Source organism: Prosopis cineraria, unplaced genomic scaffold (genome assembly GCF_029017545.1).
Source record: "Prosopis cineraria cultivar Desert tree isolate PC_DT_omini unplaced genomic scaffold, ASM2901754v1 PC1584, whole genome shotgun sequence".
In the NCBI taxonomy this organism is placed as follows: Eukaryota; Viridiplantae; Streptophyta; class Magnoliopsida; order Fabales; family Fabaceae; genus Prosopis; species Prosopis cineraria.
In genome coordinates, this window is record NW_026556909.1 from 4,810 (window position 1) to 30,073 (window position 25,264).

Consider the following 25,264-nt stretch of genomic DNA (forward strand, 5'->3'; position numbering starts at 1 on the left):
GAAGAACTGAAAGCATTGATACGGGGAGCTCTTACCAGGTTCCTGGGCGCCGTCTCAATATTGCTACATACACATAGCAGTATAGCGCCCTGTGCTTCTCGCACTCCTCCCTGACAATGGAGTCCATTTGCCCAATAGACTCGCGGTGTGCCACTGAAATTGCAGCTCTTCTCAGTCCTCCGTCACCTCTTCAAGTCCAGGCAATCTCTCTAGACTCTTCTTATCTTACCAAGCTTTGTCTTTCATTTTGTTATGTTTCCTGCTGAGAAAAATTAATAATTGCCGCCTTTACGATTTGTAACGAAACAGATTAATTTGGTTAAAATAACTGATCTTCTGGTGAAATTAATCGTTGAGAAGTTATAATTTGCTCGACTACAGATGTTCTTAAGTTCTTTGGATGCTGAATGTGTTTAGTTCTGTTCGTATCTTCTCCAGGAATATTATCACAAGCTTTTATCTGCGAGGAAGTGCAGTAGTATCATAGTCCAACAGGATGAAAATTTTGGAAAGGGTATTACTCTGTTTTCATTCGTCTTTTCCGCGCACACAATGCATTAGGGTGTGTATATATATATATATATCTATTCTTTGGGTCAGTGAGATCTTCTTGTTGACTATGGTGTGGTTGCTGCTAGGCATAATCTACTGCTTTCTTGATTAGTGTTGAGTTTGTGGACATGTTAGTATAATTCCCAAAGTAACATAAAGAGGAGACTGTATCAGTGATGAATTGCAAAAAATTAGTCGTTCTCTTATTAAAAAAAAAATGTCGTTCTAGAGAGCATTGGTAAGAACTTGAACTGAAAAAATCATAAGATTAAGAATAGATTATCAGTATAACTGATTTCATCTTGTCTTAATTACTGTTGAGTCTGCCATGTTTTTGTGCAAGTAATTTCAGAAACCATGGAGTTCATCACTTCCATATTTATTACATAGAAGGCCATGAATCGAATGTTCCTCAAATAGGTTCTCTGATTTCTTATGTGTCATATTGTTTCTGTTGTAATTGGTTAATTGCAGGTGTGTATGCTGCCATAGACTTCAATGACGCAGAGCTTGTTCTGAAAGATCAAATGCTAGTTGGGGTTCAACACTCTTCCAACAAGGTTTCTCACCATTTGTTCTTTGTAGCTATTCTGAAACGATTTCTTCTCTCAAGATGGCTTTCCCTCACATTCTCTTTTACATCACAGATTGATTGTTTTGTCTGTAGTTCCTGCTTTCGTTTTCTTGGTTCTATAGAACTTCAAATCAGAAGGAGGCTTTACATGCAAGAAGTAGGGGCATCTGAGAGTCATAATTGTGATATGAGTGACTCTTCAAACGCATCAAAATACAATAATGACACATATTCATCTGATGGAGAAGAAAGTTCATATAAAAAAAGGGAGGATGGCGCTGGTGAATGTAGTTTTGGTAGTCCTGAAGCTAAAGTTCATGTCCCTGAAGGAGTTGTTCAATCATTAATGAACGGCCACATGATGCTTCCTTACTCCAACAAGTTCTCCTTGCCACCAGCTGTTCCATGCCCTGGTGGATGTGGAGAGTCATTCTACTGCAGGTATGGTTGTGGTTGCTTGAAATGATAATATTTGGGCATATATGCTTTTGTTTTGCTAATTTTCTAAACAGAAAAAAATAAGACCTGGAATCTTCTGTTTATTCAATCAGAAAAAATGCTGCTTGTGGGTTGAAATTTCTGACACTGATTGCTCCTCACTTGATTACCTAAAAGAGTAAAACTAATTACAGAGACAGAGACAGAGACACATAGTAACTTGTGGGTACTTTACAGTGATCAGTCACCGCTTGCCAGTAAACCCCTATATAGTTTTCCTTTTCATTATCCAGTTTCCATTCCATTTCTAAAATTCTATTAACAGTATGAGAGAAAAACTACACAAAGTATTGCTGCTTCTGTGTCTCTCTCATGCATGAGATAAAATTTCAACCCGACCTACTACTAAGATTTGCCCAAAGAGTTACTGGACGAAGCTGCTGTGACTGCAGCTTTCCAAGTTACTGGGACTATTTTCTTTCACAAAATTCATTTCAACATAAAGTATACATTTACTGCTTCTGATGATGTTGCCAATACTTGTAGCACATCATGTGCAGAGGCTGATTGGAAATCCTGTCATTCCTTGATTTGTACTGGTGAGAAGTCTGATACAGCACGTAGGGAGGCACTTCTAAAATTCATCAAACATGCTAATGGTAAAAATATTGCATTATCAACATTTTTTCCCAATCTATATTTGTTCTGAATATATTTGTTTTCTGCCTTGCTTGTTCTAAATGAATTTATCATTTGTTCTTCCCCCTCCCAGAAACAAACGATATATTCCTCCTTGCTGCAAAGGTAAAAGTCTCATTTTACTTTTTATTTCCGCAATATGTCTCTTAGATATATCATGAAATTGGTTAATTTATTGGAAAGGCAAAACCATGGCTTAACTCATTCATTTCTTTAGTTTTATCAAAGGTTTCAGTATAAATTTTTGTGTTGTAAATGCTGATACATGAAATGCAAAACTTTCCTTTTATTTTATAATACATCTGTGCATCATGGATTTGTCAATATCATATGGACCTTGATTTCTTGAATCTGTAAGTCTTTTGCATGTCTAGTTCTAAGTTGCTTCAAGCTACTCTTGGATATGGTAATATAATTTAGGCATGCCCGTTCTCAAGATAGCTAACCTATCATTTAAGTTAATCAACTTGTTTTTATAAAATATAAAACTAAGAAATATAGCAATGCCATTGAGAAATTCTCAAGATATCCTTCTGTAGCATGTTAGATGAACTTAGTTTTTCATTTTAGTTTGCATGAATCAGCTCTATTGCATATAGTCATATATCTTACAGAAAACTCTGTTGGCTTTTATGACTAGGCTATTTCTTCCACCATTGTAAGGTACCACAAGTTAAAAGAAAGCTGTCTTTTAGAGCAAGGAAAACATGATACGTCACATCTTTCAAACCATTGTGATCTCACTTTTCTTTTGGAGTCTTGGAGACCTATAGCAATGGGACACAAGAGAAGGTAATAACTGACTAAGTTTATAAGTGCTTATAATTTTTCTATTTTCCTAGTCAATAATGGACCCACTAATATTTATCTTGATTATTTGAATTTTGTCAAATATGCAACTCTATCCATGACGTTCAAGGAGATAACCATGATTTAAAAAGGCTATTGCCTTATTTACAATCAATATGTTGTCTAAGTTATGCTTTTGTTGCAGGGGTTGTTGAAGTTGCATGCTGTTCATGGGGCTTGAGAAAATTCAAACACATTTACTCTTGACCAATTTTGTTTACTTCCTTGTCAAGTTTTCTATTTGATTAATTTTTAACCAAGCAATTTGGCTTTTTAGTTTTGTTTGTTTGTAGTTTTTCAATAAGAAAGTCCTTTCTTCTTAAGGCAAGTGTGATAGCATGCCATGTCCTTTGCTTACCTATTCTAGGAAGAAACAAGTTTTGGTTTTTTGGTTCAAGGAGGGAAAGGGTGGTTTCTAGGGAAGTTGATTGTGTGTGAAGGTAGTATTTGTCAATTCATTAAAGTTAGCAGATAGGATGAGTCATTGTCCACGTGGCATGGGTTAGTTATTATTCTGGTATGCATTATATATTGTGAACCTTTATTATGTGAAGGGTATGAAGAAAAGTACTATTTGGATGTGGAGATTCTCCTTGGCTTTAGGAAGTGTATGAATTAGATTCTTAGTCACATATTTTCTAAGAATTGCCTTTTCCTCTCACCACTCTTTCTATCTTTTCTTCCTTCCCTTCTTGTAGTTTGTCCTCACCCCTATATAAGTTTAACTTTCATTTCATCAGACCATGCTAGAAAACTCATATGCTGATATGTTAGCATTCATTGATCAAACTATGTGTGGTGATATTGAATTTATTGTAAATATTCTACCTTGATTATTAGGGATTATTGTTGATTATTAAGAGTTATTAGTATTTATTATTTTGTCTCTTAGCTTTGTGTATATATATTGGTTGTAACACATTTTTGAATCAATGAAAATAATATTTTCCCTCTCAAAATACCACATGGTATTATAGCCATTTGGGATCTGAAAATTTTGTCTAGAGTTTCTAGTAGTGTCTTGCATGGAAACCCTTGTATTGTGTCTTTGGCCATTGATGCTAGAGAGTTTCTTGACTCTCACTGCCGGCTTAAGGAGACTCACCAGCATCCGATCTGCAGAACCCAGACAGACGAAGGCTAGCGGTGGCGTGTGGGTCTCACATGTGCCTCCTGAAGTTTCTGCGCCAGTGAACGCTAGGCAGTGTGTGGACATGCGTGAACCATTTGGATGGACAAAGGCTTCTTCCTCTGGTGACGACGAGCTAGTTCTGGCGAGATCCCTGTGTTACCCAGGCTTATGGAGCATCATTCTCAAACTTCGTTGCTGTAGGTGTCTTTGTTCAGTATATGTGTTGTCTCTATGGATCCTTATAAGCCTCTGTTATGTGTAGTTAGAAGGATCTAGAGCGGTGTGTTTGGTAATTCTTAGTTTTAGGCCCTATGTTTCTTTACCTTTCAAGAGACAAAAGGTACTCCAGTCATCACATGTTGCTATAATTGTGGGATGTGAATCACTATCCTCGGTTTTTATCGCTAAAACAGGCAATTTGCTTCAGGCCCTAAAAATGTCTCGAAACAAATCCTTGTGGATTGTTGATTTTAGAGCGTCAAATCATATGACCGATTGCCATCAATTATTTTGTACCTACGTTCCATGTGTTGGGAACCTAAGTTAAAATTGCTGATGGATTTCTTGCTCCTATTACCAGGAAAGGGAGTATTCGAAGATCTAAATCTATCACTTTGGATCTTCATGTACCAAAATTAGCATGCAACCTATTCTTTGTTAGCCAATTAACCAAGTACTCTAAGTGTTGTGCTAATTTTCTTTCAACCCATTGTGTCTTTCAGTATCTATCATTAAGGAAGATGATTGGATGTGCTACAAAATGTGAGGGACTCTACTTCTTTAATGATGTTGGAGTGAGTTCCTAACAAGCCACCAGTGTGTGTAACTCTATATCAACCTCTAAAGATACGGATATTCTGTTATGACACAAGAGAATGGGTCATCCTAATTTCCATTACCTATCTCATTTGTTCCTAAACCTTGTTTCTACTAATCATGATGTCAAATGTGAGGTGTGTGAACTAGCAAAGCATCATCGAACATCATTTAGTAGAACACCCTACACACCTACAAAGCCTTTTGTTACCATCCATAGTGATTTGTGGGGACCATCCCATATCCCGAACTGCATAAAATCAAAGTGGTTTATTACCTTCATTAATAATCATACTCAAGTTTGTTGGGTATATCTCTTAAAAGATAAGTCTAACGTAGTGTCTGTGTTCATCAATTTCTTCATCATGATGGCATGATACAAACCCAGTTTAACACAACCATCTAAGTTTTGCACACCGACAATGGTACTAAATATTTTAACCAAACCTTATGTGCCTTCTTACTCAAACATGGTATTGTCCATTGCAGTTCTTATGCCCATACATCCTAACAAAATGGGATTGTAGAAAAAAAAAATAGACACATGCTAGAAGTTGCTTGAACACTACTGTTCACCCACAATGTTCCTAATTTCTATCGGGGTGATGCCATCTTAACTGCAACTTATCTCATTAATTGAATGCTCAATCGTGTTTTATCCTTTGGCACTCTTCTCTAAAAATTGCAAAGTGTTTTTTTTTTCCACCTCTCATATTGAAACTAACCTTTCTCTGTGTGTTTAGGTGCACTACCTTTGTATGTATCTACTAAAACAGTAAACTTGGACTATATGCTACAAAATGCATCTTCCGTAGTTATTCACCTACTAAAAAAGGATATAAATGTTTTGGTCATGTTTCCAAACACATGTTTGTAAGCCTTGATGTTACTTTTCATGAAGCCACATCTTTCTATTCCAATTCTTCAATTCAGGGGGAGAGTATATAGGAATCTCAGACTCGGAAACAAGAAACTAGCAACAAACAAATGCTCCTTCATTCTTGGTTTACACCAGTAGAGTCATTACCACCACAATTATCAGATCTATCACCCTCACCAGAACCTTTAATGCCACCATCTCTTGTGCCGGTTATAGAAGATAACTCAAAAGAAAGGGGAGATGTAGAGAAGCAAAAAGACAAAGACTTATTGGTTTATTCATGAAAACATAAGTCTAAGGAAAGCAAGCACCTTGTATCTGAAGCATTAAAGGAGTCTAAACCAATGGTAGCTCTTGATCCACCTCAGCAAATTACTGAATAACTGAGTGATCAATATGATCTTGATTTACCCATTGCTCTTCGTAAACAACCTTGCTCTTTTACCTTACATCCAATACAGAAGCATATGTCCTTCAAGGCTCTCTCTCTGAGTTACAGAGCATTTGTCACTAATTTGGATAAATTGGTAATTCCCAACAGCATTCAAGAGGCACTGAAAATACTAGAATGGAGAGAGGCAATCATGGAAGGAATGAAAGCTCTAAAGAAAAATGAAACATGGGAGATTGTTTTGAGGCCAAGTGGTAAGAAGCTTGTAAGCTGCAAGTGGGTCTTTACCCTTAAATACAAGGCCGATGATACTATTGACAAGTTAAAAGCTCACTTAGTAGCAATAGGGTTCACTCAAACATATGATATTGACTACAAAGAAACTTTTGCACCGGTGGCGAAGTTATACACCATCAAAGTTTTATTATCTATGGCAGCCAACTTAGAATGGCTACTTCATCAACTCGACATCAAGAATGCCTTCCTAAATGGAGAGCTAAGAGAAGAAGTATACATGATTCTATCCCCAGGATTTGACAAAGGAAGAAGTAATCAAGTGTACAGATTGAAGAAATTTTCATACGGCTTAATACAGTCTCCCAAGGCATGGTTTGACAAGTTCTCGAAAGTCCTCAAGCTAGAGGGCTACAAGTAAGGATTGTCAGACCATACAAGGTTTGTTAAAGCTGAGGAAGGTAAGAGATGCATTCTTATTGTATATGTTGTTGACATTATTCTCATAGGAGACTATCTCAAGAAAGTAACTAGAATAAAGATTGCTCTGGGAAAAGAATTCGAGGCAAAAGACCTTTGAAACTTGAAATACTTTCTTGGGATGGAAGTTGCAAGGTCGAAGAGAGGTATCTATGTATCTTAAAGGAAGTATGTACTTGATCTTCTAAAGGAAACAGGTATGTTGGGATGTAAGCCTACTAAAACCCCATTTGTGATTCCAAAGAAAAAGAAGCCTAAGAAAAAAAAGGAAGAGTTAGAAGAAAAAGAAGAAGATCCTAATGATGAGATTGAAGAAAAAGAAGATAATGAGAAAGAAGAGGCTGCTAACAAAGAAAGATATCAAAGACTTGTCGGAAAGTTGATTTATTTTTCCTATACAAGACTGGATATTGTCTTTATAGTGAGTGTGACTAGCCAACACAAGACTGAACCAAAGAAGAAGCATATGAAAGCAACTTATAGGATTTTGAGGTATTTAAAAGTTACTCCTGGTAGAGAGTTATTCTTCCAAAAACAAGAATAGGCAACCATAGAGGTTTACACAGATGCAAATTGGGGAGGAACTCATCTTGATAGGAGATCAACTTTTGCTTATTGTTCCTTTGTGTGGGGAAACTTGCTTACTTGGAAGAGTTAAAAGCATAAGGTTGTCTCCAAGAGTAGTGCTGAGTCTGAATTAAGAGCATTAGCTCATGGAATAATGGAGGAGTTGTGGCTAAAACAAGTCTTAGAAGAGATACATGTCAAGGTGGACTCACCACTAAAACTCTATTGTGACAATAAAGGAGCTATAAGCATGGCCTTAAATTCAGTTCAACATGAGAAATCTAAACATGTGGAAGTGGATAGGCATTTCATTAGAGAAAAAGTAGAAGAAGGAATCATATATTTGACTTATTTGCCTACCTATCTTCAAGTTGCGGATGTTCTAACCAAGAGGCTTTATAAGCTTGCTTTTGAAAGTTGCGTAAGTAAGTTGAACTTGATTAGCATCTATAATCCAACTTGAGGGGGAGTGTGGTAATATTGAATTTATTGTAAATATTCTACCTTGATTATTAAGGATTGTTGTTAATTATTAGAAGTTATTAGTATTTATTATTTTGTCTCTCAGCTTTGTGTATATATACCGGTTGTAACACATTTTTTGAATCAATGAAAATAATATTTTCCCTCTCAAAATACACACCATGTTAGAAAACTCATGAAGGACCTAGAATATGGAGAGTCATTCTTTTGTCCTTAGGCACTTAGTCATTGTCACTCTCATTCGTTATTTTTTCTTGTTAATGTTGTGACTTCTTCTTCTTCTTGTTTGGGGGGGAATATGATTAATTTGAACCATACAAGATGAGTCATTTTAATTTTCTTCTAGGTGGTGGGACTGCGTTGCATTGCCAGATGATATTAATTCTTCTGATGAAGTTGCATTCAGGATGCAAATAAGAGATCTGGCATTTGAGGTAGGATTCCTCAGATTGATGGTAGAAATATTTCCTTTTACTTAGATTTTATATAATAATAACTTTCTTGAGGCATATATATCTTTTTTTTGAATTTTTCTTGTGAATGTGCTTGTTAAAAACTTCGTTACTCTTATTAAGTTGCTTTGGTTATTTGGGGCAAGGCATGGAATTCACTATCTTGGCTTTTAATATTATGGTAACATTAATATTATAGTCACATAATGAAACAATTTCTTGGCATTTTTTCTTTCTAAGTTTAGGTTCTTGGCTTATCCTTATGTCATTAAAAGTTCATGGTGAGAATATAATGCTTTCCAATTATACTATGCTTTAATTATGATGTTCAATTCATAAATTCTTTGCAAAATTTAAAATACAATATTTCAAAGCCACTAAATTTCATATATTAGTATGTCTAGGCAAAAGCTTCATTTTCAACTGAGGTAATGCATTTGGAAATGATGACAATTTATGATAAAATGCTACCCCATATTAAGTTTTTAGACCAGTACTTAAGTTCTTATTACTCTGCACATAAAATTATACTAGTATGAAATTAGTTTTTGTACGTTAAAAGAGAGAACTCCTTGATTGTCTTTTATATTAACTCTAGTTGAACTTTTCATATGTGATCGAGACATCTACTTTCTTGATGATGTATTCTTTTTTGATTTCAAGTTGTTATGAAATCTTTCCATTCACTTTAGCAGCAATGCCTAGAGTGGAGTTATAATGATTGAGGCATTTGGTTATGATCCTCTGTGGATTAGACTTGTCTTTTATTGGGCCCAAAAGTCTTCCTGTGACAATAAGCTTGATGGATACTTGATCATGTTATTGCCAAATGGGGTGTGTTTATGTGGATAACCTTTGTTAAAATATGTGAATATTGTATTTATTCTTGTAATTGTTATCAATTGGTAGTTAGTAATTGAGATAGCATATATTGCTTTGTGTGTAAGAGCTCGTGTATAAATTTCCTTGTAAATCTTGAGAATAATATTAGAGAATTTTTCTCACAAAATTTGACATGGTATTAGAGCCAAAGTCCTCCAAACCCTAGTATCTTGTCTTTGATCATTTTTTCTCTTTCTTGTTATTTTCCTGTTTTGGAAAAAAAAAACTCCCTCTTGCTGCTATTCAGATCTACTGTCATAAGGACATCTAAAGTAGATAGGTGCCGAACCACCTTCTCCACTTGCCGCTGGTCGGTCAATCCCAGAAGTTTGACCACCATGCGCCACTTGAAGAAATCTGCCTAGAGTTGTGTTTTCGGCCTCTCTTTGCCTCATTTTGCCCTCTGTCGCCTCTATTCTGCTCTGAATCTTCTTCTCTCTTTGTTCCCATAATGTCGAACGTGAAGAACGCTTTTAACAATGCTGGGCCTTCCTCATTTGGCTCTTTCAGATAGCTACTATGTGTTCTAGTAGCTCATAAATTGAATGGGACTAATTTTTTGGGTTGGACTTAGTATGTTAGGACTTTTTTGAAGGGTCGTGGAAATCTCAGTTATCTTCTTGGGATGGGTCCTAAGTCAAGGAAGCCTAAGTTTGATGCTTAGAATGAAGCTGACTCAATGGTTATGTCTTAGCTGTGGCAATCTATGACTCATAAAGTAAGTCGTACATGTTTGTTCCTGTCTTATGCTAAGGTTTGGGATATGGTTCAGCAAACTTATTCAAAGGTGAAAGATGCTGTGTAGATTTATGGGATCAAGACCAGATTTCCAACACAAAGCAGGGAAGGAAATCTTTTACTAAATATTCTACTCTTATGAAAAGTTTATGGCAAGAGTTAGATCATTGTTAGTGTATTATCTCAAAGAATCCTAAGATGCTGCTACTTTTAAGCGCTTTATTAAGAAAGAGTGTATTTTTGAGTATCTTGCAAGATTGAATGTAGAGTTTGATCCCATCTACATTCAAATTCTTGGTCGGGAAGAAATACCCTTTCTCAATGAGACTGTTGCCATTGTTTTGGCAGAAGAAGGCTGCAGGGGTGTGATGATGGAATCCTAGCTGGTGGAAAATTTTGTTTTGGTCTCAAAGAATATCAGGGTTCACTTTACTAAGGATGGCAAACAAGGAGACTCATCCAAGGTCTTTAACAAAGAACCTAATGTTCTTATTGCAAGGAAGCACGGCATACTAAGGATAAGTATTAGAAGCTACATGGTAAGCCTCTGAGCATGAAGAAGGGCCAAGCTTATGTGGCCACTGATTCAACCAAGGAAAGGTCTAGTTAGGCTAATCTTAAGGGGGAGATGGGGAGACTAAGATTATTACTAGAGTTACTCGACAAAGCTTTTACCTTTGCTATAGGTACCTATTCTTTAGGGTTCTCAAATATTTCCTTTCAACTTTCATTTGTCTTATTTTCACTTACTTTTATTACCTCAAAGAAGTTACTCTTGGATTGTTGATTCAGGAGCCTCAAATCATTTGCAAGTTCCTCCAAGAACGTTATTTCTTATAATCTATGTTCTAGCACTAGGAAAATTATGTGGAGTGATGGATCCATAGCCACTGTGGCTGGTCAAGGAGATGTTAGGTTGAGTGATAACCTTGTTCTTAAAAGTGTCTAGCATGTCCCTAAACTTTGTACAAATCTAATCTCTGTGAAAAGGCGTGCTACTGACTCTGATTGCTATGTTCTCTTCTCTTCTATCTCTTGTCTCTTCTAGGAGTGGGAGACAAACCAAATGATTGGACTTGCTAAGGAAAAGGATGGTCTTTATTATTTTAATGAACCTAGTCGGTGTAGTAGAGTTCAAAGCTTGATGGCTTCTTTCGTTTGGGTCATCCTTCCTTTAATGTTTTGAAAATTATGTTTCCTTACTTATTCAAGGATTTAGTTGTTGAGTCTTTTCATTGTGATGTTTATTAGTTTGCAAAATACAAATAATCTTCATTTCATATGAGTAATAAAAGAACTTCAGTTCCCTTCAATATGATTCATAGTGATATTTAGGGTCCCTCAAATGTTCCTAATGTTACTGGGTTTCGATGGTTTGTGCCCTTTATTGATTATTGCACCCATGTAACATAAATTTATCTGCTGAAACAAAAATTTGATGCTAGCACTATTTTTCCCTCCTTTTATAACATGATTAAAACTCAATTTGGAGTTTAGATACAAAGATTCTGGTCCAACGATGCCAAAGATTTTTTCAATCAATCCTTATCCATTTTTGTTTAAAAAAAACATGGAATTTTACATAAATCATCATGTATTAATACTCCCCAACAAAATAGGGTTGCTAGGTGGAAGAATGGTCATCTTAGTGTTACAAGAGTCTTATTGTTTCAAACTAATGTGCCTAAACAATATTGGGGAGAAGCTGTTTTGACCGCCACACATATGATTAGCAGACTTCTAACTCCTGTTTTTGATTCAAAAAGTCCTATGGATGTTCTCACTTAGTTTTCCCCCCCTAATTTTAATGTATCAAATGGTCTCACACCTAGAATTTTTGGGTGTGTTGCTTTTGTTCATGTGCGTTCTCAACAAAGGATCTAACTTGATCCTAGAGCTCTTGAATGTGTGTTTATTGGGTATTTCTCTACTTAGAAAGGATACAAATGTTATCATCCTCCTTTTAGGAAGTTTTTTGTGTCAATTGATGTTACATTTTCAAAATCAAGTATAAGAAGAACTGTTTTAAAGCCATACATTTGTGTAACAATGAGGAAAATTGGGAGAGGTACCGTATGGCTAAGAAGGAAACTAAGAGAGCTGTGGGTGAAGCTCGTTCTAAAGCTTTTGAAGAATTTTATACGAACCTTGAGACGAAAGAAGGAGAGCAAATATTTATAAGATTGCCAAGAGTAGGGAAAGAAAATCAAGAGATCTAGAACAGGTAAGGTGTATTAAGGATGAAGAGGGAAGAATTTTAGTTACAGATGATGAAATTAAAAATAGATGGGAGACTTACGTTTCTAAACTTTTCAATGATGGAGAGGATTCATCTAGTAACTTGGAGGATTTAGTAACTGGTGAAGGAGAACAAAATTTGTCATTCTATCGAATAATACGTGATAAGGAGGTAAAGGAAGCTCTTAAGAAAATGACAAATGGTAGAGCCAACGGACCTGATTGTATATCTATTGAAGCGTGGAAATGTTTAGGTGAAGAAGGGGTGAGATGGTTAACTAAGTTATTTAATGTGATTTTACGGTCCAAGAAAATGCCTGATGAGTGGAGGAGAAGTACATTAATTCCTATTTATAAAAATAAAGGAGATATTCAGAATTGTACTAACTATAGAGGGATTAAACTCATGAGCCACACAATGAAATTGTGGGAGAAAGTAGTTGAGCACAGGTTGAGATTGGAAACAAGTATTTCTGAGAATCAATTTGTTTTGATGTCAGGTAGATCAACTACAGAGGCGATTTATCTACTGAGGGGATTAATGGAAAAGTATCGTTGTAAAGATAAAGATCTACACATGGTTTTTATTGATTTGGAAAAAGCTTATGACCGTATATCAAGAGAAGTGCTTTGGAAAACGTTGGAAAAAAAGGGAGTACGGATTGCTTATATTAAAGCCATACAAGATATGTATGAGGGGGTAAAAACTAGTATAAGAACGCCTAGTGGTCAAACAAAGGATTTTCCTATAAAGATTGAACTACATCAGGGATCATCTCTGAGTCCTTAAATGTTTTGACAGAACATATTCAAGAGGAAATCCCAAAATGTATGCTCTTCGCGGATGATATAATTCTTATAGCAGAGACAAGAGAAGAGGTTAATTGTAAACTTGAGTTATGGAGGAGGATATTGGAGTCGAAAGGTTTTCGTCTGAGTAGAAGTAAGACGGAATATTTATATTGTAAATTTGAAAAAGGACTATTCGACAATAATTTGAAAGTGAAATTGGGAGATCAAATTATACCTCACGTGGAAAAGTTTAGATATTTGAGAGCCATTATTCAAAATGATGGCGAAATCAGTGGAGATATTTCACATAGAAGTCAAGCTGGGTGGTTTAATTGGAGAAAAGCTAAAGGAGTTATTTGTGACCGTAAGGTGCCTAATAAATTTAAAGGAAAGTTTTATCGCACTGCTATCAGACCGGCAATGTTATATAGCAGTGAATGCTGGGCTTTAACGGAACAGCAAGAGCATAAAGTTGGAGTAGCAGAGATGAGAATGTTACGATGGATGTGTGGACATACACGTAAAGATAAAATTTGAAATGAGCACATACACGAAAAAGTGAGGGTGGCACCTATTGAGGAAAAAATGGTGGAAAATCGGTTGAGATGGTTTGGGCATGTACAAAGAAGACCAAGGGAGGCACCAGTGAGAAGAGTGGAACATATAACTTTGAGTCCAATTAAGAAAGGTAGAGGAAGGCCTAAGAGAATACTCTTGGAAGTTGTTGAACGCGATCTCTTAATTAATAATATTCCTAAAAGCTTGATAAATGATAGAGCACAATGGCGTCTTGCAATCCATGTAGCCGACCCCACCTAGTGGGATAAAGGCTTGTTGTTGTTGTTGATGTTACTTTTTCTGAATCTGACTTTTATTTCAATACTCATCTTGAAGGGGAGAGTCCTTTTAGTGATGATCGAGGTAATGATCTCCTTCTCAGTGACCTTCCTAGTTCCATCCCTAGTGCGTCTTTGGAAGCACCATTAACTCTCAAATCTACTCATCTACTACAAGTTTTCACTCGAAAAAACAAAAGAACATCTCAACCTACACAAGTTTAATCATCTGAATTGACTCTTGCTCAAACTTTTGAACTTTTGCCTGAAAATTATGAGGAAACTTTTGCCCCAATTGCAAAAATAAATACTTGCTACATTTTATTGTCCTTGGCAACTGTTCATAAGTGGGAATTACTGTAGTTTGATGTGAAGAATGCTTTCCTACATGGGGATTTAAAGGAAGAAATCTTTGTTGAGGTTCCACCTGGTTTTGATTCTCAACTTCCTCTTGGTACAGTTTGCGAGCTTAAAAAGGTTTTTTATGGGTTGAAACAATCACCAAAGGCATGGTTTGGAAGGTTTACAAAGCAATGGTTGGTATGGGGTTTAAACAAAGCAAAGGTGATCATAGTTTGTTTATTACACATTCTGCTTCAGGAGGAGTAACAATTTTACTTGTTTATGTTGGTGATATCATAGTAATAGGAAATGATTTAGAAAGATTCATTCTTTGAGAAGTCAACTAATCAAAGAGTTTCAAAGGAAGGTGATAGAGTTCTGCTCTATATTAATTACTTTCAACAGAACTTGAATGCAAGAAGGAAATAAATAAGGAAAATTCTGAGGTTTTGATATTAAGACTAAGAAACCGAATTAGTATTACAAAAGAGAAACTCACTGATTCTGGCCAAAACCCTATTCCCTATAGATGAAAATTACAACAAAAGAAATAACACAGCAATAAGAATACAGCTTCTTACTAGTGTTTGAGAGACCAGCACTCTTCTTCCTTCTGTCTATCTTACCACAACATTCTTGAGTGCTAACCAAAACAGCAACAACAAAATAAAGGAAGCAAAAAGGTGACCATCGTATCTAGACTGAATCTAAGCCACCTTACCATACATCATGACTTAACCCTTAATTTCTGGACCCTAAGGATATTAACTTTGATCCATTAGGTGTTTCTTTTCTACGCCTACCTGCCCCCTAGATCTCCTCTTGTAAGTCTGACCATATCTCAAGGTTACATCATTATCCTCCTCTAATAGTTTCACCTTGTCCTCAAGGAGGAAATCTGGAAATTGTTGGGAGATGGTGTCAGCTGTCTCCCATGAATTCTCAAACTCGGGCAAGTCTTTTCAATTCACTAAAACCTCCAACTGGCTTGTCATAAGCTTCTGAACCTTGCATATGCCTTGAGGTTGCACTTGTAACTCTACTTCTGTAGAAGGGGCTGGTGGTATTGTAAGAGTGACAATAGCCGAACAAACTGATTTTTTGAGTTGAGAAATGTGGAAAACTGGATGAATGCGAGCTGTAGGAGGGAGTTCCAGCTTGTATGCAACTTTCCCGACTTGCTCTATGACTTTAAATGGTCTATAGAAACGCGGGCTGTGCTTCTCATTGAGCCTTTTAGCTAAGGATCTCAACCTGTAGGGTCTGAGCTTGACATAAACCAAATCACCAATGTCTAGCTGCACATCCCTTCTGTGTTTGTTTGCTTGTTCCTTCATCCGAAAGTGAGGATGTCCTTTAAGATGGCAATAATGCAATTGCGGGACTGAATGTGCTCGTTGACAGCGTCAATGCCTGATGGTTCATCATTCATTTTAAAGAAAGTAGGAGGGTCTCTCCCATACACCGCTTTAAAAGGTGTCATGCTAGCGGCTCCATGATGAGAGGTGTTGTACCAATACTCTGCCCAAGGTAACCATTATGCCCATTGAATTGGTTTCTCGTTGGTGAAGCAACGCAAATAAGTTTCTAAGCCTGATTCAAAACTTCTGTTTGGCCATCAGATTCTGGGTGGTAAACAGAGATAAGACAAAGTTGAATGTCGGCTTGCTTAAATAATTCTTTTCAAAATTGACTTACAAACACCCTATCTCTATCTGATACAATGGTTTTTGGAAACCCATGTAATTTTACAATGTCATTAACAAATCTGTCAGCTATTTCTTTTGCTGTAAATGGATGTGTCAAAGCCAAGAAGTGGGCATAGTTTGTCAATCTATCAACAACAACGAGTATGACATCATACCTTTTGGATTTTGGAAGTCCAATGATGAAATCCATGCTAATATCCTCCCAAACTTATTGAGGAATTAGCAAGGGTTGCAACAGTCCGGCCAGAGTCAAAGCTTGATACTTGTTCTTTTGGCACACGTCACAATGAGAAACATATTGTTGTATATCTTTTTACATGCCCTCCCAATACACCACAGTAGAGAGCTCTTATAAGCGCGTAAATAACCCAAATGACCCCCTGTTGGTGAATCATGAAATTCCTTCATTAGTAAAGGAATTCTAGTAGACTTCTTTGGTAGCACCAATCGTCCCGTAGTGTAAACAACCCTTCACTAGGCTATACCCCTCCAAACTCCCTGGTCTAATAATGACTTGTTGCATTATAATATTCAACTTAGGGTTGACTTGCACTTCTTTCTCCTATTCTTCAAGGTCATCATGTTGCCACAGGGAAAATCCATGAACTCTAGATTTTCTTCTTCTCTTGAGAGTGCATCTGCTGCATGATTTTCCTTGCCTGGTTTGTAGACTATCTCAAACTTGAATCCCATCAGTTTGGTGACCCAGTGCCGTTGACTCTCTTCAACAATTCTCTGTTCCAGCAAATACTTCAAGGCTTGATCTGTTCGGATAGCAAATTTCTGCCCCCATAGGTAATGCCGCCATTTCTTGACTGCCATAACAATGGCCATAAGTTCCCTCTCATAAACGGAACATTGTTGAGCCCGATTAGAGAGTTTTTGACTGTAAAATGCCATTGGATGGCCATTTTGCATCAGCACTGCTCCTATTCTAGACCCAGAAGCGTCTGTTTCCAACTCAAACAGGCGGAAAAATCAGGCATGGCTAGTACTGGAAGAGAAGTCATGGCTGTCTTGAGGTTTTGGAATGCCTCTTCAACTTCTGGAGTCCATTTAAATGCATCTTATTGAGTAAATCAGTGAGAGGACTGGCTATTTTCCCATAATTCTTGACAAATCGTCTATAATATCCCATCAACCTTAGGAAACCTTTTAAGGATTTCACATTCTTAGGTTTAGGCCATTGCACCATACTCTCAATTTTGCTGGGATCTGCTTGCACTCCCTCCTTAGAAATAATATGCCCAAGATATTTAATTCCTGGTTGGGCAAAAGTACATTTCATAAGGTTGATCACTAGCTGGTTTTCTTTTAGGATAGACAAAACTACTTTCAAATGTTTCAAGTAAGTTGTTAAGTCATGGTTGTAAATAAGTATATCATCAAAAAACGCAAGCATAGATTTTCATAGATGCTCACGAAATATCTCATTCATTAAAGATTGGAAGGTGGAAGGAGCATTGGTTAAACCAAAGGGCATTACCTTGAATTCATAACGTCCCTCATGGGTTCTAAATGCTGTTTTTGGTTCATCTCCAGCCATAATTCTGATCTGATGATATTTGGATTTCAAATCCAACTTGGTGAACATGGCAGCTCTTTTTAATTTATCCAATAATTCATCAATAGCTGGTATGGGAAACTTGTCCGGCACTGTGATTTTATTCAAGGTGCTATAGTCCACGCAGAATCTCCAACTCTCAATTTTTTTTTTTGACTGACAAAATTGGGCTAGAGTAGGGACTTTCACTGGGCTGAATGATACCTGCCTTTAACATATCTTTCACCATCTTCTCAATTTCATTTTTTTGAGCATGAGGGTACCAATAAGGTCTTATGTTAAGGGGCTGCTCTTCGGGCTTGATGGCTATTGCATGATCATGAGAACGAGTTGGTGGTAACTCTTCAAAGGGTTAGCAAACTACAGAGAATTGATTTAGAAGGTTCTGAATTTCAGGTGTCAAATTTAGAGTTTCAGGTGTTGCTTCTTCAGTTCTTATCCCATTATATTCAACCATGTACCTTCTCCCTTCTTTTGAACAGATCACATTAGTGATTTAAAAGAAACCAAAGTCTTGGTTAAAGTTGGATCACCTCGTAAACATACCTTGTTACTTTTCTTACCAATCTTCATAGTCAGTTGCCCCGAATTTACCCTTACTTCTCCTAATGATTTTAACCATTCGACACCTAGAACGGCATCCATGCCATTGAGTGAAAAAGGATAGAAAGTTTGAATAATGTTCAAACCCTGTACTTGTAGCTTGAGGTCACTACAGCGTTGCCTCCCTTTAAAAATGAACCCGTCCCCGACAGCGATTGAATATACAGCAATTTCCTTTACTGGGATTTTAGCTCTATTGATTAAATCTTCAGCAATAAAGTTATGAGTAGCCCCACTATCAATTAAGATCACAATTTCAGCCTTTTCTAGTTCCCTACACACCTTCGTCGTATGATTTCCTCTAAACTCAACAATGGAGTTTAGTGATAAGTCCATCCTAGTAGTGTCGTCTTCCACCCTTTTACTATCTTCAATATCCACTGGTTCATGGTTTTCGGCCCCCTTTTTAGTCTCTAATTCCAGCAACATAACTTGCATATTTCTGTTCTTGCAGACGTGATTAGGTCTGAATTTCTCAGCACATTTGAAGCACAAGCCAAGCTCTCGCTGTCTAGCTAGTTCAACATCAGAGAGTCATTGAGTTCGTCCTCTTAGACGAGTAGACGTTGATCTAGACACATTTCTTCCCACTCTTGAGTTAGTCATCTTTGTCTCTTGCCATTTTTGGGCTCCTAAATTTGCAGGCATTACAGGAGTGCGCGTGTATTTTTTAGGCTTAGGTATATGGGTTACCCTTGTGTAGGAGGTTAGGCTGAATCATTTCTAAGCCCACTTGGAAAACGTGGGCCTATGAAGTATGTGAGTATTTGGCTTTTTCAACTATCTGATTCCTCTCATCCACCCTAATTGACATCTCCATGATCTCTAACAGTGTTGCTGCTGTCGTTAGCTTCAGCTCGGCTCGAATTTCTGGTTTCAACCCAGTTCTGAATGCTCCTACCAAACAAGCCTCCGATGCGTCACTCACCATAGCTGAGAGTCGCTCAAACTCTTTCATGTATTCACGCGCAGAGCCTTCTTGCTTCACGGCTAGCATTATCTCGTACTTATCCCCTATTTGTGATGGATGAAACCTGCACAACGGCTCCCTTTTAAACTCAGACTACATTTGGACAGGGGCTTTGGTTTCGACCCATTGATACCAGTTCAAAGCTTTTCCTTCCAAACAAATGATTGTTGCGTTCATTCGTTGTGTTTCGGCCACTGAGTTGATTCTAAAATACCACTCCACTCGAAATAGTCAACCAATGGGGTCCTCCCCATCGAAAATGGGTAACTCAAGTTTTCTATACTTCCCCCTTTGTTTTTCATTGTCTCTTATATTTCCAGTAGTTTCTTCATGGTTGGGTTGCTCTTGTTCGTGATTGTCAGCTGCATGTTTCTATTTTTTCATTAACTGATCCAATGTTCCTTGCATCTTCTGCATCATGTCTTTCATTAAGGTCATATCTTTTGACAAACCTCTATTGTCTCTTTTAGCTCTTGTACTTCTGGGTCAGCATAATGTACTCCCTCTGCCATATCTTCCACTTAATTGGTTCTTGGTCCAAGGATTGCACTGCTTTGATACCAATTGATAGAGCTCTACTCTATATTAATTACTTTCAACAGAACTTGAATGCAAGAAGGAAATAAATGAGGAAAATTCTGAGGTTTTGATATTAAGACTTAGAAACCGAATCAGTGTTACAAAAGAGAAACTCATTGATTCTAGCCAAAACCCTATTCCCTATGGATGAAAATTACAACAATAGAAATAACACAGCAATAAGAACATAGCCTCTCACTGGTGTTTGAGAGACCAGCACTCTCCTTCCTTTTGTCTATCTTACCACAACATTCTTGAGTGCTAACCAAAACAACACAACAACAAAAAAAAGGAAGCAAAAAGGTGACTATTGTATCTAGATTGAATCTAAGCCACCTTACCATACATCATGACTTAACCCTTAATTTCTGGACCCTAAGGATATTAACTTTGATCCATTAGGTATTTTTTTTTCTACACCCACCTGCCCCTTAGATCTTCTCTTGTAAGTCTGACCATATCTCAAGGTTACATCAGAAGGATTTAGGGAGGTTAAAATATTTTTTGGGCATTAAAGTTGCTGATTCTAACACGACATCTTCATTTCTCAATAGAAGTATATTGACCTTCTAGCCGAAACAGGAAAGTTGGGTTGCTAACCTATTTGAACAAAACCATCGACTTTATCAGATAGGAAAGCATCCACGTAAACAAAAGCCAGGAAAAGAGCTCGACAAACCTCCTCCTCTAAATCCTCCTGTCCATAATGAATCCTACTAGAGACTTGTGGGGAAGTTGATTTACCTTGCCCCCACTATACTTGACATTGCCTGGTAAGTATGGTGAGCTAGTTTATGCATGACTGTAAAGAATCTCATCTATAGGCAGTTTATCGAATACTTGAATGCTTGAAGGGTACTCCAGGAAAAGGCATTTTGTTCAAGAGGGGGAGAAGATTGACCATTGAAGCATACACTGATGCAGATCATGAACAGGATATGAGTGATAGAAGGTTTACATCAGGCTATTGTATGTTCCTTGGCTTAAATCTCATTACTTGAAGAAGCAAAAAACAAGATGTGGTGTCTAGATCTAATGCTGAAGCTAAGTTTAGAGCTATGGCACTTGGAATTTGTGAGTTCTTATCGAATTTGAGAATCAAATGGGAAGCGCCAATAAGGCTTTACTTCAACAACAAGTTTGCCATTAACATTGCTCATAATCCTGTATGACATGATAGGACAAAGCATGTAGAGATTGATCAACATTTCATCAAGGAAAAAGTTGGAAAGCGGTCTAATTTGTACTCTCTACATTCCTTCTGGTGAACAATTGGCAGATATACTCATAAAGTGAATATCTAATGAACATTTTTAGAAATTAGTGTCCAAGCTGGGAATGGATAATATCCATTCTTTAGCTTGAGGGGGAGTGTTAAAATATGTGAATATTGTATTTATTCTTGTAATTGTTATTAGTTAGTAGTTAGTAGCTGAGATAGCATTTATTACTGTGTGTGTAGGAACTCTTATATAAATTTCCTTGTAAACCTTGAGAATAATATCACAGAAATTTTTCCCACAAAATCTAACAACCTTTATGCATACTCTGCCTTTTTCATTTCTGACGAGTTGACTGTAACTTTTCAGTCACTCCAACTTCTAAAGAAAGCTATATTTGACAGAGAGTGTGAACCATGTATCCTTTTAATGCTAAATGATGATTTATTTGTTCATGCAAATGCCCGTGTCATTATGTATATGTATCAGAAACATATAATCTTCTTGTTGATCTTTGATCTAAGTTCTTAACTATACTCAGTATTCTCCCTGGAAATATATGGGCACATCATTGGCATGTTTGAGCAAAACAATCTGTAAGAATCCATCTTCCTGGGCTTCCCATTTTTCTTTTGTACTTTGTTATGCTCAGTTTCGTTCCGTTAATGTAAAGCTTGAAATGCTGTAATTCAGCCATCAAATGAAAATGATGGAGCCACACATGAGCATCTCACTTGGATTCATCAGATTGTGAATTAATCTGGTGTTTATTTCTGTCAGTGATTTGGTAGTAGCTTCTCCTGTGGAGGATTACTTTTTGTACATTGACAATCTAACATATCCTGAAAAGGTCAGTATCAATATCTTTTGCTTTACTATTTTATCTCAAAAAGTAAATCTGACCTTTTTCTTGGTCATTAATGGCAGGAAAAAGCTGAGGAAATTACACAACCAATTCTGGATGCTCTTGGTGAAGACTATTCAATTTGTTGCCAGGGTACTTGACAATTTAGAGGGATTTGTTTCCGTATCACCTTACTGGTTTTTCAAGTGTGCAGTTCCATATGTACTATGTTAATTCATGATCCATTCTTATCATTATTTTTTCTTAGTAATGGATGACTGCTGATGGTTCTTAAAATTGATTTTAGGAACTGCTTTTTTTCCTTTGCAAAGCTGCATGAACCATTCTTGTTGTCCTAATGCCAAGGCATTCAAAAGAGAGGAGGTATGTAGGCCCAAAATTTCTAGCTTTTTTAAAGTTTCTAGAAATTTTGGACCTGATTTGTGTCAACTGTTGCCTGATGCAAATATTGATTAGATTAATTTACTTGGTCTTTAGATTTATTATATTTTTTCACTTTACGAAAAGAATATGAGATTTACTTTTTCCCATTTGATGGACTATATTGCTTGCATTTGCTCTATATATCAAATAGGAGTCTCCTGTTTGTTAATGAATTCCTTCAATGGCCGACTCTGTTGCTTTAAGAAATCATGTAACTATTTTGAGGTCAGATTAGGACCTTACAAGTTAAAAAAAAAAAAAAAAAATCGGGGAGTGTTTAAACATGGACATCGCAAGGAACAATGCAGGATCTGTTACCTCGAACATTTCTGAGAGGTTGTGGGTAAATTTTGTTTTTTCCCCCCATATGTTATGTTAAAGCTTAGCATTATGTATTGATAATATTGTCATCACATGCAATAATAGCAGTACTTTTTTTGTTTCCCAATCATTGCCTGCATTTGTATGCACTATGCAGGATAGAGATGGTCAAGCAACAATAATTGCATTGACGTCGATTCGTAAAGGAGAAGAGGTACGTTATCTGCAGGTTACAATATATAAGTATTTCTTTTAACTTGAGATTTAATACACCAAGAATGAAAAGGGACTATACATTATTGATTGTCCTAAATTCTGTGTATTTCTTTTGAATATATTAGTTTTATTAGTCTTGATCAAGTAATTGACAGTTGGAAGCAATTTCAGATAACCATCTCATATGTCGATGAGGATCTTCCATTTGAAGAGAGACAGGCATCCCTTGCAGATTATGGTTTCAGATGTAGGTGCCCAAAGTGCATTGAAGAACAACCATAGTACCGAAATTCAGTGGAACCAATCATGATCTTTGACGTCTTTTAAGACATGTGTTCTTTATACCCAGGATCTTGAGTAAAGATGAAAAGGAAATACAAGTAAAATCAGAGGAAGCATGCGTTAGTTCCAATATTCGTTTCATGCAGTATCTTGTAGCTGTTAATGTTTTCGTTTCTTTCTTTTATATTCCTATGTATAAACCAAAATTTATAAATCAGCAAGGAATATATGAACTAGCGTTGCATTTTTAACGTATCATGAAACCAATCTCCACGGGAGCCCCAACTTATAGTCAACTTAGAAACCAGTTTTTCATATAATATTTGATTCAGAAATTGGCAAAACATAATATTTTTATAATATTTGGATTGAAAAATTCTTAAACAGTTGACTCATGTCTCAAATTTTGGATTCAAGATTTTTTTTTTTAATAAATTTGTTCTCAACTATGTGTTCCTTTCGTCATGACTATTATTCACATTGCTAATTATTAATGGTAAGCAATAAACAATATAATAATTTCACTCGTGTTTTGGCCAAAAATAATAATTTCAGTTCACTAACCTAATATTTGGTTAAAAATGAAGGCTTTTTTTCTTTCATATGAATAACTTTTTATAGCAATTGGGTTGAGTAATGAGGCTTGAGAAATTCTTAAATAAGATTACTACTCAAACATTTTTAATTCTATCAAAATCAATTTACAAAAAAAATAACATTTAAATATAATTATGTTATAGCATAATAAATTATAATTAAAACAATTATATTGATAAATTTTTTTATAATTAATTATACTCAATTGAAATTCAAACAGATTTAATACCAACAAGAGTTGAGTTTTAATATAAAGGGGATAGTCCTTCATAATGTGGCAAACTAAGGGTTCAATTTTTATTAAAAGAGATACTTACATTTAATACTCAATTGCGCCTCAAATAGAATTGTTTCTGATAAGAAAATACATGTGAGTAATAAAAAAGGAGGCTTGAAATTCTTAAATAAGATTAATATGTTACTTAGAGAGTAGAGAAGGAAAGAGAAGAGAGAGGAGCAATTTTAATATTCCATCTCTTAATAGTGAAAGAGGAGGAATTTGGTCATCCTTCCAATTCTTCAAAAAATGAGAGAATGTTAATTGAAGGAGGAGAGAAGGACATTTACCTTCCATTACCAATTTAAGGGGGGAGTGTATCCAAATCCCTCCTACGAAACTAAGAATATAAATCTTACATATGAAAAAAAAAATCTTTATCTTGTTTAAACTTGAATTAGTGAGTAGTGATGTTGGCCAAGAACAAAATTTAATGAGTAGCAATGATGGATATAAAATAGTTGTTGAAAAAAAAGCTTAGGATTTATTTGGCAACTTATTTTGAGAACAGTTTTTTGTTTTTCAAAATAAAAGAATAAAAATATATATTTAATAACATATTTTTAAAAAGTATTTTAAAAGAGGGAAAACAAAATATTGTTCTCGAAATAAAAAAAATGAAAGCAATTTTCACAGTTCTAAGATTATTGTTCTAGAGAATAAGAAAGAATGAAAAAATATCTATTTTTATTATTTTTTTTATTCTCAAAATATATTTATAAAACATCAATTATTAGAACAACAGAATAAAAATAATTTCAAACAATCCCTTATTTACTATTCTTTTGTTAAACATTTTGCACTTATGCAGTAATTATGATTACTATTGTTGGATTAGTTTATTCTCTTCTTCAATGTTCTCAACACCAGTAGTATTTAATATTAATATATATTTTAATTTATAATGACATGTCAACTGCAATGGGTTGGGTCGGATCTAAAATGGGGTGAGGTCAATTGAATGAGCTTGGCCCCAATTTTTTTTTTTTTTTAAAAAAAGTGAATTCAAGGAGCAATTGAGAGGCTAGAGCCCCCAAAGATCTTCATGTAAGATTCTCGTTAGGATTTCGATCCTTCGCTCTTCAGTTGGGTTTCTCAGAGGAGCTATTGAATTTGGAGCCGCGCGCGCTCTACTCTTCAAGTTCAAGGTGATTTTCTTGATTTATTTACGCCGAGCTCTAAAAGTTTGGTTACCCAGTGATTCCCGAAAAGAAGAGATTTACCAAAAAAGAATCGAAAGGAAATGTTCAAGGCTCATTTTTT

General features: G+C 36.0%; 1 protein-coding gene across 1 annotated transcript; it reads left to right on the top strand.

The window, feature by feature from the left end:
• On the top strand, window positions 1-23,374 carry LOC129300428 (histone-lysine N-methyltransferase ATXR2-like). Its single transcript, XM_054938997.1, has 15 exons — window positions 1-200; window positions 439-514; window positions 1,027-1,112; window positions 1,200-1,567; window positions 2,111-2,223; window positions 2,337-2,368; window positions 2,904-3,055; window positions 8,442-8,529; window positions 21,390-21,438; window positions 21,562-21,616; window positions 21,801-21,870; window positions 21,948-22,017; window positions 22,172-22,248; window positions 22,787-22,843; window positions 23,017-23,374. Exons 1-15 carry the CDS (start codon window positions 117-119, stop codon window positions 23,125-23,127), a joined length of 1,488 nt encoding a protein of 495 aa, XP_054794972.1. The 5' UTR covers window positions 1-116; the 3' UTR covers window positions 23,128-23,374.
• The last annotated feature ends 1,890 nt before the right edge of the window (window positions 23,375-25,264 follow it).